Here is a 17,673-nt window from a genome sequence, read left to right as displayed (position 1 = left end):
CCATGCTAAATAGAAGAGTTATAGTAAAATACATTAGTCAACAAATTTCAAGCTGAAGTACTCATATGAGACATGCACCATGTTTTTAGAAAGTGAATTGAGATTAGTGAAATTCTCTTATGCTCAAATATATCAAATGAAGTTCATATAGGAGACATAATTCTAAAATTTCTTTGTAATGTGGAAGGATAAAAAATGCTTGGTAAAAATTTCACACTTTACTTATGAACAATGGCAGTGTTGATAAATAAACTAATAACAATAATGATAATTAATAATTGGGCCTGTTCAAGCAGAATCGGGCAATTTATTGTTTCAATTTCAGTTTTTTGGGGTGACTTATTTTTAAACCCCCAATACAATTTTGTTAATTTTACAAAATACCAAATATGAGTTACATGCCATTCCTTTCCATTGCTCCCCCTGTTCTTACTTTATCTTTAGTTGATAAATCTTTCCAATATTTTCCTAATCGGTTCCTCGTGTAGATATTTCCCAATTTGTTGGACGTTATGCAAATATCCAAGGATAGCTTCCAGTTCACGTCTTTCCTCAGCATAAATTGGGCAATAAAGGACTCTGTGTATTGCCGTATCTTCCTCCATCATGCATTCACATGCCCCCTCCTTTTTATTCCCTATTTTCTTGAGATATGATCTAAACTCCCCGTGTCCCGTTAAAATTTGCATAATACCTTTGTAAGTTTTTGAAGTTGATCTTCATTCTTTCCTTCAAGCAAGGTAAAAATTGTCTGGTTGTTTTCCCCTTTTCTAAAGTTTGCCATTCCTGTTCCCATTTATCCAGGAAATACACTCTTATAAAATTCCTGCTCCTGCTCCATTTCTCAGTTGGAGACAAAGCTACATCTCCTAGATTAGCCTCTTCTATCTGCTTCATCCGTGACTTGATTCTTCTTTCCTCTATTGCGAACATTATCGGCTGCATCCCAGTTATTATTTGTAGAGCTTCATCACAGACCATATTGTAGCTCCCAGATATTGCAATTAGGCAAGATCTTTGGGCCTCCTCCAGTTTTCTCCTGATTCTACTGTAATTTAACCTCTCTCCCCACACTTCGAAGCTATATGCCTATATTGGGATGGTGACTCCGTCGTATATAGTTCTTAAGCTATTTGTGGTGATGCCAAATCTGTTTCTACACAGCCTTCTTAAGCAGTTAAAATTTTCTTGATCTTGCCTGCTGCGTAATTTGCGTGTTCTTGGAATGTTAGTCTGTCGTCGAATGCAATGCCCAGGTATCTGAATGAGGAGGATCTTTTGACCATAGATTTTTATAGTTGGGTTTCATGACAATTTTTTCCCGAATACGATGTACTTAGTCTTATTCACAGAAATTTTTAATTTCACTTTTGCACTCCATGACTCCACTGTATGGCAACTTTCTTTTGCGAGTTTTTCTATTTCTCTCCTGGAATTTGCAGGCATTGTGAACACAACGTCATCAGCGTAGGCTGTCCATCTGCAGTTTCCAGGAAGGGGTTGATTCAGCAAATTGTTCATGGAGATGTTCCAAAGAAAAGGATCAAGTATGGATCCCTGTGGTGCCCCTTTTGTAATGTTCTTTTCAACTTCCAGATTATTTGGTTATATTTTGGTTGTTCTACTGAAGAAATAATTTTTAATAAGTTCTACTATTGGTCCCAGGATTTTATAACTTTTGAGCTGGTTTATGCAATGGGGCCACCATAATGATTTGAATGCTGCTTCTTAATCTATGAATAAGGCCACCTTATACTTATATCTAGGATTTTTGATTTCTTGCAGCAGTTTTATTGCCGCAGCTGCGGTGGATCCGCCTCTTCAATATCCAAATTGGCTTATGTGGAGTAGATCCTCCTCAACAACTGCTTCTTCAGTTTTCATTTTGATGATTTTTTCGAACATTTTCCCCATTTTGGGTAGAAGTGTTATGGGTCTGTATACCTTAGGATCAGAGAGGTCTCTTTCCTTAGATTTCAAGATGGTGCATAGGACACCCTTTTTCCATGCCGCAGGGAAGTATTCATTTCTGCAACAGTCCTGTAGCAATCTAGTTAAATAGTTGAGGATAACCGGCTCGGCTGCTTTGATCAATTCAGCGTTTATGCCATCAATGCCTGGGGCCTTTTTCATCTCTTTAATTGCAGTTCTCACTTCCTCATCGGTGATGTCTATCTCCATACTTTGCAGGCAAGGGAGGTTAGCCTCACTCCTAATCACTTTTTGTTCTTCAGTTTCATTTTCTCTTGTGCCATTTGGTACTAGCGAGTTGATGATGTTGGAAATGGTTTCGTCCAGGAATAGAAGCAGTTCCCCTCTGGCATTGGTCTTAGCTGTGTATGTTGGCAGGATTTTAAATTTTTCTCTGGCGATTTTATATATTTACCTCCAGGGGTTTTCCTCAATTTTTGACCTCAAGAATTTCTCCTAGCTTTTTTCCTTGCTTTTTTGCACTTGTTTTTCATAGTTCTCCTTTGCCTCAAAGTATATTCTTTTGTTGATGGAACGTTCTTCGTGGCTAATGCTTTTCTGGTAAGTTCTCCATAGGTTTCTACAATTTATCTTAAGCCTATGAAGTTTCTCATTCCAACATACTGTTTCGTTTTGTCGAGTCCTGGTCAGAGGGATCAAGGCCAGAGCGGAACCTTGCAGTGCCTCCATAAGTGATTTAACTCGAGCATCGATGTTGTTATTGCTTGGATCTCATGGCAACAATTCAAATTTATACCAGGTGTTCTTTGATGATATCTCCATAAATTTTTTCCTGTTTGCTGCACCGATATTAAATCTTCTTTGATGACAGCGTTCATTTTCTGTGGTCGTGCCAATCTGGTATGTGACTAATCTGCGATCGCTGATGGATAGTTCAGCATGAACCTCCCATCTGTACACGTCTTGTATTAATGCCAAGTTACTGATGGTTAGGTCTATATTTGAGCAGCTTATTGTCCAACTAAACGTGTACGGTTGCTCCAGTTCGTTTAATATATACAGATCTTCGGAAGCTATTAAGTCCTCCAATGCCCTGCCTCGGTCATTGGTTTCCTTACTAAACCATATTTCGTTCTTTGCGTTAGAGTCAATTATGACTAGTATCCTTTTATTTTTGAATTTATGCATCAGGCTCTTTAATTCTGTGATGTATTCTTGGATGACCTCCGACGGTGGCATATATCAGGAAATCAGAATCAATGGTTTCCTATCAGCCCGAATTTCTGCAGCTGCGAAGCAGTTTGTTGTGCAGTGCTCAAAACTCAAGAAATCATAATTTTTGTTGAAGACCATGATGCTTGCAAAAAATTTTTCTTTGGCATTTGCTGGTGCTATGCACTTTGCGTTTGCACTGCGAATCCCAGGATTTTCTATTTCCTTTCATGACTGTTGCTGTACACTTATGGTTCCTGCGTCAATATAATATCTAGCCCAAAATCAATTGCTATTTTTCTCAATTCATTAGTGTTAATCTTTCCCCGTTGAAGGTTGATCTGCCCTATTTTTATGATGTGGTGTTTAGTCCCCATAATCGATCAGCTCTACGATTCGTACTAGTGCCTTCTTTAGGTAAGGGCATTTCTTGTCACTGGCTTTGTGGATACAATCTTTTATGTCTGCTTTCTTGCAATTCATACAGCAGGGTGGTTTTTCTACACAGTCACATTTCCTGGAATCATGCTTTTTGGAGCAATGGTCACGAACATCCTAGTCTGCATAGCACTTTTTGGCAGTGTGCCCGAACTTTTGGCACTTGAAGCACTTCGTTGCTACAATAAAGTCCTTCACTCTATATGAGCTAAACTCTATGAAAGCCCTTTCTCTATTTCACAAGTTCTTTCTAATAAATAAAGTGTAAGATTTTGACTGAGTATCTGCCAGCTCTCACCTTTAGATGGCCTTTAAATTCCTGAAGTAGCTGGCCCTGGCCAGAATATTCCCAGGCATTTAAATTTGGCTACCCAGATATTTACATTGTTGCTTCTGTCTCTATTCTGTTTTGAAACATTTATAACAAATATAAAGGACGATAAATGAGAATAGTAATTATATTCATTTGTTTTAATATTGTATGTGTTATTATATGCACAAGTCCATTATATTATGTTCATTAGCAAAAAATATACATTGAAATAAAAAATGTATTCTTCTAAATCATTCATTCTACCATAATTTCATGTTTATTCTAAATCAGTTATTGTATGGTAATATTTTACACATTTATCCAGTTTTACTTCAACTCCGAAGTTTTACTGAAACTCTCGTCAGAGTTTCACTTTGGGCACTGAAAACCTAATGATTTTCTTTGCTTTAAGGGCAGTATTAGCAGCACCAGACATTTTCTCCCTCCTAGACTCAATCTTCATTATCTCTTGCAATATGGATAACAATGTTCGTTGATGTGGTGCGAGGGTAGCCGTTAGGTCAATAAATTGAATGATCCTCTTTTCCAACTCTTTCCAAAAGATTTTTATGAGAGCTAAATGAAATTTGCAAGGACTAATGTTCACAACGGTAACCCAGCAAATATAAATCCATGAAATTAGAGTGGCTAGCAATCCTTGAAAACTAGAAAAAGGCCTGGCATTGGAAAAACCTTGAAAGTTTTCTGTAAAAAACCTGGGATTGTGTTAACCCCAGAATTATGGAGAGCTAATGTTATCTTATCAGAAATTAGACAGACTTTCAGATGTTGATATATCGTAGGGTATAATCTCTTATAGGAATAATGTCAAAGTTGTCATTGCAAAAGTGTCAACATCCAGAAGATGCAAAGTTACGATCTAGCGCTACCCAAAAACAGGCTAAGGAATGGTTTGATGTTAATCATTTACAATTAAATACTAACAAAACTCAGCATATTGTGTGCAGTCTTAAATAAAAAATAACTGATATTGAAACTGCTAAAATACTAGGAATTTATATTGATACAAAACTTAATTGGGAGACTCACATCAGTCAGACCTGTAATAAACTTAGTAAAGCTGTTTATATGTTAAGAAAGCTCAACTTTATCATTTCAAATGAGTATCGTTTAACACTTTACCATGCCTTCTTTCAATGTCATTTGAATTATGGTGTTGAGTTATGGGGTCATTCCCCTCATGTTAAACAAATTTTGCTACTGCAAAAGAGAGCTATTCGCTCTCTTGCTAATATACCACCACGTGATTCCTGCAAACCTTTTTTTATTAGGTATAGAATCATGACTATATTTTGTTTGTATACCTTTAAGGCTCTGATTCATGTGAAAGTTAATCTAGAAACTTACCAATTAAGATCCAACCTCCATAACTATTCCACAAGAGGTAAATCAAATCTAAATACTACTTATTGTAGATTGACATCAACTTACAACACATTTCACAATATGAACATACGACTGTATAACTATCTGCCTACTCAGTTGAAATCAGATGGTATCCAGAGTTTCAAGAATAGGGTATATACCTGGTTACTTGCTCACCCACTATACTCATTGGATGAATTCTTTTGTGACAATTTTCATCACATTTAAGAAAGTATGTTTATATGTTAAATAATACTTATATTGACGACATTTAATATGGTTGTACCATTTTTAAAATGAATAAAGTATTATTATTATTATTATTATTATTAATGATATGTATGTACATGTGCACCTTCATTAATTTTAACTTCAGTTTTCATTCTATTATTTCCTTTATTTTACATTTCAATTGTGATTTACATCCTCTTGTGTCCAAAAACAATTATATATATATATATATATATATATATATATATATATATATATATATATATATATATATATGTATGTGTGTGTGTCTGTGTTATTATATGATATATATATATATATATATATATATATATATATATATGTATGTGTGTGTGTCTGTGTTATTATATGATATATATATATATATATATATATATATATATATATATATATATATATATATATATATATATATATATATATATATATATATATATATGTTATTGGATTGATATGAGCAACTTCTACCCACAAAAAATTCATATATGATAATTACTTTTTGACATCTATTCATTCAGGATGGCTCCAATGGAGATAGAAGTCCATTATCCGCAGTTCCCCATGGCCAACCTGAATCTAAGTCATCAGATGTATAGTGAGCAATGCTGAAGCATATCTTGAAAAATCATCTGGGACTGCAGGACTTTCATTGACAGAGTCAACAAAGAAGTCAAATGTTGAAAAATGCTGTGATTTTCATCTAAATAGCTTAAGGATTTTGGAATTGGATTTACAAAAAATCGAGCTATTGTGTTGAATGAATGAAGTAAAGTTGTCTAGTCCTATTCTAGAATTTGTGATAGTGGTCAACCATGAATTGGAGTTGTATTGCACATATAGGGGAAAATTTGTATGTAATTAAAGTTCTCTGCAAAATGAACGAAATTTTTAAATTGTACACTTTTATCACATCTAAGCTTTTAAAGTCAAAATATGTATTACATTCAGTTATATCATTTTAGAGTTGGTATTCACTCTACAAATTATGCAATTCAAAACAGAGTTGATTGCATCAAAGTTCTTGGTACTGTTGAACTTCCTATGCAATCCATCATTGAAGCAATTGCTTATGCTTGACTGAAGCTATATGGGTATACATTTTTGCTGAATGAAAGATTGTTCAATGAATATGGTATAAGTGGCAATTTTCATTGTGCCCATGGTATAAGCAGTTGTCATGTACCTACATTGCATATGATTGTGCATTATCAATTAATTACACTGCAAATGAAAGCTGCAATATGCATGTGTAAGGCTTTCACCTACTTGCCCTAACATGGTTTGGCAGTAATCTGCATTTCACAAATAAAGCAGATTATAAATATCTTCAACTTTATGCAAACGATATTAAATGATTGTAAATACTTGTAACAAATAATCTTTAATGTATATGTGCAAGATCATTTTTTGAAGCCTTTGCAAAAATCAAAGTTTGCCATATTTTTTTAATTACTCAGGTATCATATGATTAAAAAAATGTATATATTTCATTAATTTACTTTAACTTGAAAGTGAATACTTGTGGCATGAAATGTATATCCACTAATGTCCCATTATTCAAAGCATTTGCTATTTTTCATGAGCCCATTTTTGGCCAACTCCTGTGTTTTTTTCATTTGGGAATGAGAGTGATTGTTACAAAAACATGAGGCTTTGTTTTGGAACTGAACAAAAATACAGATTTGTTATCTTAAGTAATTGGATTTTGTAAGATATTTGCACACCAGGGCAATATCCGGCACAATATAACTGAAGTAGGGAAGGTTATTTATCTTGACTTTAAAATTGTTTTAGTGCTTTAACTAGTGCACACTGGGGCCTAGTGCGGTTATCTTGAACACTTCAAAATTTTTTTTCATTTTGGTGAATCTGTGTGCATAGTGGAGTGGTGCAAAACTTTTATTTTTTCAATTTTTCAACATGATAATTTTTATCTGAATGGAAAAAGAGAGATAATTAACTATGCCAACAATTTGTGAATGATAAGTGAGTTGGGCAAATTTGGAAGAGTTGCTCATGTGGTAATTTTTGGAATATTCAAACATCGTGAGTGGATCTGTTAAGTGAAATATTAAAAAAAAGTTGGACTTATATGTTAAGCAAACTTAACTTCCAGGATGATTCGCAGTGCCCACTTGCATTTCATTTTCCATCCACCTGTCTCATTCCTCCATGCTGTGATCAACAGGCTCAACTGCAACCATGTTCCTTTATGAGTGAGTGTGTGCTTAAAACAAAGGGAATGACTAAATGTGGTGTACTTGTTTTGCCAATGTACTGTTAGTTAAAGTAATGCTGAAATGGTGGACAAACTATTGCTTATTTGCACCTTCTTTACCCAGCTATTTCAAAAAGGAACTGTAAGAGGAAATGCTTGATTGGAATATGATAGGAAGAATCAGGCAGATGTGGTTATAATAGGTTGAGCTTGACAGAGAAAGAATTTTGTTATAGTTGATGGCAGGTTTTTCATTGGTAATATGAATGGGTTTTGCTAAAAAATTGCATGCAAAGCACTCAGCTCTACAAAGGTACAGTGAGGTAAGCCTTAATTTATTGATTGAGTAAACTCATTCAATGCACAAAAACCTCTTTTGGGTAAGTTAATGCCAACCCAAATAGTTTATTTCTACTCTAAAGTGAAAGTAGCTTTAAACTTTTCTAGTGGTTTTAATTTGTGTAGATAAAATAGCATTTTTATTCCCTCTGGAAATCCATAGAATAGTTTTAAAATATAACAGTTGTTGCATTAATATGCTGCTTTATTTAATCTTCATATTTCAATTTTATAGTCCAAGTTTCAATTTTTGTTTTTACTAGTAGCCCTCTTATTTCATGAAGGTGATTAGGTGAGGTATATTTTTGTATATTTTATTTATGCCATTATAAATATTCTGAATGCCCTGTATTAACCTTTGCATCACAGAAGGGCAGTTAATCTAAACAAAATGCTATTGCCAAAACACCAAAGAGTGCCGTACTTTGAACCAAAATGCCTGAATTAATTTGTTTGTTGCCTAATTATTTATTGAAAACCTTAGTACTTTCAAAGGCTCAATAAAATTAAACATCAGGTAAAGGCATACCAACATTTTCACTTTTATATTTAATTTATCAGCTATATAATGGTAGCTTTGACTGCAGATGTTCTAATAAATAATTAAATAATCCTGTGAAAAATGTTATCAGTTAAAAATGGAAAAACTGTAATGAGTTCTTCAATAGTCTGCCTTTCCATAATATAATTTACAATAGTTTTTAGGAGTTTGTTATGTATTATCAGTCATTAAATTGGTTGAATTGACAATATTTCGTTAAAAAGGCCAAGGTTCATGCTCACATAAGATATTTAATTTTGTAATCAACAATTTTTGTGGTATTGCATATAATGCATTTGGAATGTGTTTGTATGGACTGGCTTGATGATTTTATGCTATGCATGGTAATGCTGTAGGGTTGTCAACAAACTTTTATAATGGAAATGTGGGATCCAGACATTTGTTTTTTATAACAGACTGACAAGGAATTTTCCTCGCCTGTAAATCCTTTTCTCCCACAATATCTGTGGCCTCCAGATTTCAGTTTGAGAAAAAAAATCCAACCTAAATCATTTTATTTGCTTGGGAAACATTTCAATTTTTTCATTAACCTGACATTTTAAATTTAAGACAACCATTCTATGATTTCATTTTTTAAAATTTTAATGTTCATTTTATAAAGATGTTATAGAATTGGTATACATTGTATTAAAATCTTATTATTCAGTTTTGAACAGTAAAATTTTATTGCTCATCAAACCAGTAATTAATGCAGTTTAATGTGGAGATTTTTTATAGTGAAATAATTCTTTTAATTTAGTGGGCTGTGTCCAAAACCCTCAATACTGAAGACATTGTTGATCATTTTTGATTATCTTTTGATGATTGATGTAATTGGACTGAAATTTTTTCTCTCTTCAGTATCTGTTATTTATATTTTAGTACTTTGCACCACTCAACTTCTCTGTGGGGCATAAATACATTAAAAACAAATAATGGGCTATAATGGTAAGAGATAGGTTTTTGATTGGGAAGTTGCTCATTAATGACTGCATGATATATAGGTTGTACCAGATGATTAAAGAATGAACTAAAGTTCTAATGTTGTTGATTATAATTATTGAAATGTTAATGCAATCATAATATTGTTGCATTGTTCAAAGAGTTATCTGTTGGTGAAATCCTGCTTAGAGAGAATTTACTTTGGAAATTAAATGTATTGCAAATGAAAATCTGTACAAGGAGTTGTTGAAGGATTTTCAGTTTGCAAAATTTTGTCTGAAATAACTTTCTGCACTATCAAATAGTTTCCCATTAAAAACATACTGAGTTAATATAATGCAATTTTTTTACAAATAAAAAAAATCTTTACTCTGGAAATGCCCTTTAAAATTTTCAATATCATCATCATTCCCATAACCTGTTTCTTTACACACTTTAACATATACATCCATCCCATAGTACTTATAGATTGTGATGCTTCTGAAATGTTCCTTCAGTAAGATCTTGGTGTAGTGGTTGCTATAAGGATCATATGTGATGAAGGCATTTTGAAGATGTATTTTCTGCTGAATATGGCTGCTAAATGGGTGAGCTCTGTTTAAGATTTACTGTATATATATATATATATATATATATATATATATATATATATATATATATATATATATATATATATATATATATATATATATATATATATATATATATATTTTTTTTTTTTTTTTCTCTGAGGTGTGAATTTCTATTTCTTATCTCCAGTTTTTGTCTCTTTTGAGAAAGAGAAAATAAAAATGCCCTTGGTGCTAAATGTTGTTCTTTGGTTCATACTTAATAGCTTCTCTATTTGTGCTTGCTTGTACAATGACCAATGAAATTGTGACAGGTAAAAACAACGAATCTTAAACAAACTATTTTTCTCTCCCTAAAAAAAAATGTATCTTTTAATGTCATTTTTCTATTAGCCTCAGTCAAATGCTATGTGGCCATTTAAACCAATGGTTTTTCTGTTTGAGTTTTCAGTTAACTACTTCATTTTTATAATATTGACCTTAAGTGCCATGTGTCAAAAAGAATAATAGCCAAGTGGTGAAGGTGATTAGTCAGTGTTTGCTGAAGTGATTGTTTTAAAGTGTTAAAAGTCAGCTATTCCAGCTTGTGGTTATTTATTCTCATCATAAAAAATGGTTGTGGCTTTTCAACATGTGGATTATATTATCCAGGAAAAGCTGTAATCTTGTATTGTGATAATAATATCTTATTTATCCATGCTAGTATGTATACATTATGAGTGAACTTATAGCATATTGCATTTTTTCGCTACAAATATCTTGAAGAAAACTTACTTATTGTTATTCTCCATGAAATTATGACCTCACATGAAAAATGTTTTGTAATGAAACCAATTGGTTATATAGTTTATCTTGTTCCTTTTAACCTTAAATCTCAACCACATGTAAAGCATTTAAAAATGTTATTAAATTAGCCTCTTTATATTAAAATTCAGAAGACAAAACTCTCACTTGTTACTAATGGATATTATACACAGTTCTTTGGAAATTCACTTCTGATACTATCAGAGAATAAGGATAAAACATTTTGCAAAGAAAATACAGCAAGACCCAACATGGATTCATTTTTTTTAATTGTATTTTTATTCGGATTTCATTTAGTTGCATATCCCCTGCAATCATATTTCTTGCATGTACACAGTGATCATTAGACAATTTAAAAATAGTATATGTTCTATGTCTGAATGAATGGCAGCAAATTGAGTTCTTGAATGAGCCCTCGAATTGTTCTGTCACTTTCAGTGACTTTCCTAATTCTTTTTACCCAATGAACTTATACAAAGTTAACAAAGACGAAAACCTCCTTGATATCAAATTTCATTGCCTACTACAATTAACCATTAAACAAGAGATTAATGAATAGTAAAAGCAGTATAAACAACTTTCCTATTCAACAAGTATTGCCATATGAAGACTTTGGAAGATAGAAGGTCCATCAAAGTGTCACTGAGAAGTATTAATTGGGATTAGAAGATTTGATAGATCACACTACACTGTTAGTATAAGGCAAGTAAAGGGAGAAATTTGGCTTGTATTTCAAACAACTGGATCTCATAATGCACAACAGGATATCCCAATTAAAACCTGTGAAACAACTGAGAGTTGAGCCAATACAAATTGTTTACAGATATTCTCAATATGCTTGTGCTCTTGTTATTTTGTTGTTACCTTCCCTCTGATTAAGGAAAGCCTCAAGTGCCTGAAACACTTGAGAGCCTATTTCCAAAAGGTAAATCCTATTTTTAGAGTATCTCCTTCATAACAAACAAAAAAGCTTCTGAACATATAATTAATAGTGCCTATTTTCAATAGACTTGATTTTTAATATTTCACTAAAGAAAACTTAAATGTTTTTCTAAATCTATTGCTAAGCAAACTTTCTTTTAATTGTTATTGCATTTAAATAATAGTATATGTCTGTGTGAATCCCTAATGTAACTCAGCAAACTATACTTCTATGTATGCTTTTATTTATTTATTGAATATGCTTCTTAGGAGTAGATTGGAGGGAAAGGAGGCTAATCCGCAACCTGTACATGTCTCAGACTGTTCAGGTGCGAGTGGGGAATGGGGAGTCCGGATGGGCAGTGTTAGGAAGAGGTGTAAGGCAGGGTTGCCCATTATCACAGTTGCTGTTCAACCTGTATGCAGAGGAAATGATCAAAGAGGCATGGGAAGAACTCGAGGTAGGAATGAAAGTGGGCGGGGAATTCGTAAAATCAGTTAGGTTTGCTGATTACCAAGCTTTAGTTTATCAGTCAGCCAAGGGGTTGCAAGCATTGCTTAGTGAATTGGAAATTCAGTGCGACAGGTATGGGATGAGAATCAATGTTAATAAAACAAAGGTTATGTGATTTTCTAGAAAGAAAAAGCCCAAGCTTAACATTAAAATAGGTGGGCAAAAAATAGAGCAGGTAGAACAGTTTACGTATCTCAGTAGTGTTTTGGACCAACACGGTCAAAGTAGTAGGGACGTAAGGAGAAGAATTGCGCTAGGCAAAGAGGCTTTCACAAGGAGGAGGGAGTTGATGACAGGGAAGTTGAGTGAGGATATCAAGAAAAGACTCGTAAAAACTTTGATAAGGAGCGTAGCTATGTATGGTGCAGAAACGTGATCATTGAAGCCGGAGGATAGACGTAGACTTTAGAAGTAGGGGCTTTTGAAATGTGGGTGTGGAGAAGAATGGAGCAGGTGAAATGGACAGAGAAGAAAACAAATGAGGAAGTAGTTGGTATGGTGGGTGAAGAGAGGGGTTGGTTGGGAGAAATCCTATGGAGGCAGGAAAAGTGGATGAAGGGGGTATTGACCGGCAGTGGGATGTTGAAGACTGTAATAGAGGGGAGAATGTTAGGCAAACGAGGAAAGGGAAGGAACAGGATAATGTTGGATGGGATGAAGGGAGGAAGAATGTACTCAGAGATGAAGAGGGACCTGATGTAGAGTAGGATACTAGATTTTGTGTTGTGTTAGGAGTCACAAAATATTCATTTAGTAGCTGTGTCCATCCAAAAACCTACCAGAACCAGTAGATTATGTAATAATAAATAAATAATAATATATGCTTTTATTTATGTAATATTGATTATATGGTAAGCATTTGATTTCCTTTATTAGCTACAAGTGGCACCAAAATCAATGAAGTCTGAAGTATGCAATGGTAAAAATCGTGTATTTTTCACAGTACAATTACACTGCCAAAACAATTTATGCACCCTTAAAAATCCTAAGTCTTCCCTCTTATATCAGTTAGGGCATGTAAGCCAATAGGACCAAATGGAGATCAGGGAGTTCTAAACTAACCCATTTGTTACTGAAGGTGCCTTTTAGTTTCCTTGATGGAAATAGTACAGCATTTCAAGAAGTCTCCACACAGCATCCAAGTAAGAATCAGAAAAATTCATTGCTGCAAGTGATTATACTTGGAACTTCATCATGAGAAGTTAGTACATACGCTGTGGTATTAATTTTTATCCCCTAATAGTTTGCCCAAAATAATTAACTTGTAAATAATATTGAATATGAGTTTGATCATACATACATTCAAGTCCAACTGATTTTCAATTAGGCATACTTTGATCCCATTTTATTTCACTTTTTAGAATAAAGAATAAGAATTATATGCAGATTCTCATATTTTATTGACCAGTTTATTTTGACTTATTTAAATAATAATTCCACTGTGTGCAGGCAGTATTTAACTAAATAATCTCCAGCTCATGGACCAGAGATTCAGATACAATCCATCCTAAAATTCAATTAATTTGAAATCTTTGTTATTTAAAATTTCTCAATTATTACCAGTCTGTGCAAATCTAATGGGTTATTTATTCATTATATCACTAATTTTCTTCATTAAACATGGAACTACAATTAGGATTTTACATTTTCACTGACATATTTACTGGGTGACAGTAAGATTTGGCCATTGGAAAGGTGGACATAGAACGACTAGACATAGTCAAAGTCTGGCGAGTACTGCTTCAGAGCCTATTCTTAAAATAATCAATGCTGCTGGCATATATATTAACAGTGGATGCTGGTGTTGGTGAAGATGCATGCACACCCTGGTTTCTTGACTTGAGCCGGCTATTGCTTCATAGTACTTAAGTGCAGAGATTTCATGCTTTGTCCAACATTGCAATTTACTTTTTGTTCCAATGCTTGAACATTCTTTTATGTGGTCTTACTCAGGATTTTTGTCTGATGCCATGAAATCACAGCATTGAACATCACAAGGGACAGTTTTTATCATTTTATTCAGATATTTAAATGCAGTTATATTTTTATATTGTTTAATTGTTAACATTCCACATAAATAAACAAGGGTTGATTTTTCAATGGCCTTAAGCACATGTTTTATGAAGAATATGCAGTTATATTGTTTAATTATGGGTGGTGAAGGAGGTGTAGTTCGGGAAGGATTTTATGAAAGGTTTTCATGTCATCCATCTCTAAAATGTGCACGGTAATCAATCTCCATTAAGGCAATTAGTATTCTACTTGATGATATTGTAAACAGCTGATGAGTATACTATGTACTGCCAGTCTGACTTAGCCCCCATGTAGGGTTGCCAAATAGGAAAGATCACACCAGTCGTCCAAAATTGCATATATTCTTTAACCTCTTTTCCCACCTTTAATCATGTGTATTACCTTACTCTGCCTAGTTTTATACAGTAATTAACAAATTGAAAACAGAGAAAAATAATATTAGACTACTCATTATTAAAACTATATTTATTCACCTGTAAGCAAATATAAAAATGTTCATGCAGTAACAATTAAACCACTTCATATAATTATAAAGATAAAAATAGTATAAAATCAACAATGAATGATTCTTATGAGTTATTGAGAAAGTTTATAAAACATAAGGTCACTTATTTTTAAGGTTCTAATGCTCCCAGGTAATTTGGCATTGGTAAATTTGCCATATGACTATTACCTTCTGATAGTACAGGCACAGTTCAGAGTCAGAATAGGATCAATGTGTAGGCTATAGTTTACTGCTCGGAATGAAGTCCCTTCACATATGTAGACCCTCAAAACTTTCCTCAAGCTCACTGTGAGATGAGTATTAAACCAGAATGTACAGTGCATTTGATAAGGTCAGTGTATCATGCATGATCACAAATCACTGGGATCACCCTCATCAGGATCACCTGACCCTAACTGGGGTGACTGAATTGGCTCATCCACAACCCATGATTGTCACATGGTGGAGACAATGGATTAAGACAAGATAATGGGCCCCTTCCAAACTTTTCAAAAATCCCTCTCAACAATGGGTCTGCCTTTTGGTGCTCCCCCACCGTCAAAAAATGGCAGAGTTATCTCATGAAATATGCATGAAATGACAGGTTTTTCAGCAGGAATCAGTACTGGCTTTACAGCTTCAGTCTCTGGCATCAGGTAACAAACACCTCATGTGACAGACAAGTTGACCTCATTTTCACCTTTCTTAATACATATTTAATAGTGAATTTTTAAGCAGAAAGCTTGATTACTGCCTCCTCATACCATCCATTTGTTTGAAATAAGAAATTAGATAAAATGGGGCTCTGTAGTGCATGTAAAAATGGAAAGGCCTTGAATGAAAATAAACATTGAAATTCTCAACTGTTGGCAACCAGCCAATAATTCTCATTTACACTTATTTTTTTAGCCTTAGTCCGACCACAGCACTTTTTGGCCTTATACATGGGATTATTAACAGTGATAACAATGAGCACGATTACGAATATCCAAGGCCTAAGTGGAGAAAAATCCATCGAATCGCCACTGGAATCGAACCCGCGACCCATGGATTGGCAGACGAGGACGATACCCCGCCGCCACCGGGACCGATTATATTGCGTTCAAGGTCTCACTGAGGGGCTACTCCCTTGAGATGTCATGCGATTCTATTTGCTTATGGATCCCATCACGGCATCGGCAACGTGACATGGCATTACGTAAAACTCTCCGATGCCATTTGAGTGCCTGGCCGCCGTGCTGGTGTTATAAAGACATCGTTGAAAAATCAGCGGCAAATGCATTGTGGTAGTCATTCGTCAAAATCGTCAGATAAAAAAACACTGTAAACATTCAAATTGCCACAGCAAAACCTCCCAACAAAAGGCCCCATTTTTCTTCCTCGAATTCTTACCCCTCTTCCCCTTAACCGCCCCTCAATGACCACTCCTCACTCGCACCGACTCCTCTCGTGCGCGTAACATTCATTCTTCGTTTTGCCTTCGTTGTAGTCGGTCGGATTGATTGGATGAATACCCGAGTTCCACTGGTTTGAGGCAGCAGATATTAACAGACTGAAGCAAAAGAGGGTCTCTGTGAGGTTTATCGTATATATCAGGTCATTAAAAAAATCTTTGTAGTTATATTTAGAGCACATTTTAATATACTTGTATTTAAATCGAATGTCTGTCAAAATAACTTGTCTACGTTAGCTTGAATGCCATTAGGATAACAGTTCCAATTAGATATTTCACTAGAAGTTTCGGGCGTCGTCGATGTTGCATTTGCACATAATAATGAATTTGCATGCATAGCTCACTGTTAATGGTGTTACTATTAATAGTTATCTAATATTTCTAATGGGCATAAAGGAAACACCTTGAATGTTAATTTGTTTTCGCAGTGTTTGATGTCTTCTGTGTGTATTTGATACGCGAGCCCGTACAATCAACTCAATATATTTAAAGCTCTAGTTGGTTTATGTTGTGTCGTTCGAAACTGTGTGGCCAAACGCTAACGGGATATTTCGCAGTAAAGTTTGGAATAGGCGATTTAAATCAAATGGGTATAGCTGTTTAAATGTAAACACTCTGAAGTCATTATCGCCTCGTGAAATTATATATAAAAAACCATAAACACAGTAATCAACCCGAAGGTCGTTTAGTAGATGATGGTCGAGTTCACCCAGTACTAAGCCCTATACGGCGTGTGAAATTCACACATCAGTGTATACCAGTTTCTTTCCCTGTGCTGGTTATGGTTTCCAATGAAGACCTGGTACCCGAAAAATCACTTTAGCTTGGGTGGAGCTGCAGGTGCCTAGAGTGCCTTGCCAGGGAATCGAACCAAGGACCCTCAGGTCATCGGTCGAACGCTCTACCCACTGGACTACCGCAACCCACGTATATCTATATATGTATGGTGTTTATATATTTATTTATTTTATTTATATATATAAACAAAGAAGGGACACTTGCATATGTAGTTTTGACGCTTCAATGGCATTATATATATATATATATATATATATATATATATATATAATGCCATTATATATATATATATATATATATATATATATATATATATATATATATATATATATATATATATATACATACACACACATATATATACACACATATATATATACACATATATATATATACATACATATATATATACATATATATATACATATATATATATATATACATATATATATACATATATATATATATACATATATATATACATATATATATATATATATATACATATATATATACATATATA

At 33.9% G+C, this 17,673-nt stretch overlaps 1 protein-coding gene across 1 annotated transcript in view; it reads left to right on the top strand.

Annotated features, from left to right (window-relative positions):
• sei (potassium voltage-gated channel seizure) overlaps positions 1-10,176 on the top strand; it is an 858,190-nt gene extending 848,014 nt beyond the window's left edge. Inside the window, exon 28 of the mRNA XM_071583602.1 lies at positions 6,052-10,176. Coding sequence (XP_071439703.1) covers positions 6,052-6,129 — 78 coding nt within the window. The 3' untranslated portion in view covers positions 6,130-10,176. The remainder of the gene's footprint in view (positions 1-6,051) is intronic.
• The last annotated feature ends 7,497 nt before the right edge of the window (positions 10,177-17,673 follow it).

Source organism: Hetaerina americana, unplaced genomic scaffold (assembly GCF_022747635.1).
Source record: "Hetaerina americana unplaced genomic scaffold, ioHetAmer1.1.p SCAF_14, whole genome shotgun sequence".
NCBI lineage: Eukaryota > Metazoa > Arthropoda > Insecta > Odonata > Calopterygidae > Hetaerina > Hetaerina americana.
The sequence above is the reverse complement of the archived record's forward strand: the minus strand, read 5'-3'. Positions and strand labels throughout refer to the sequence as shown.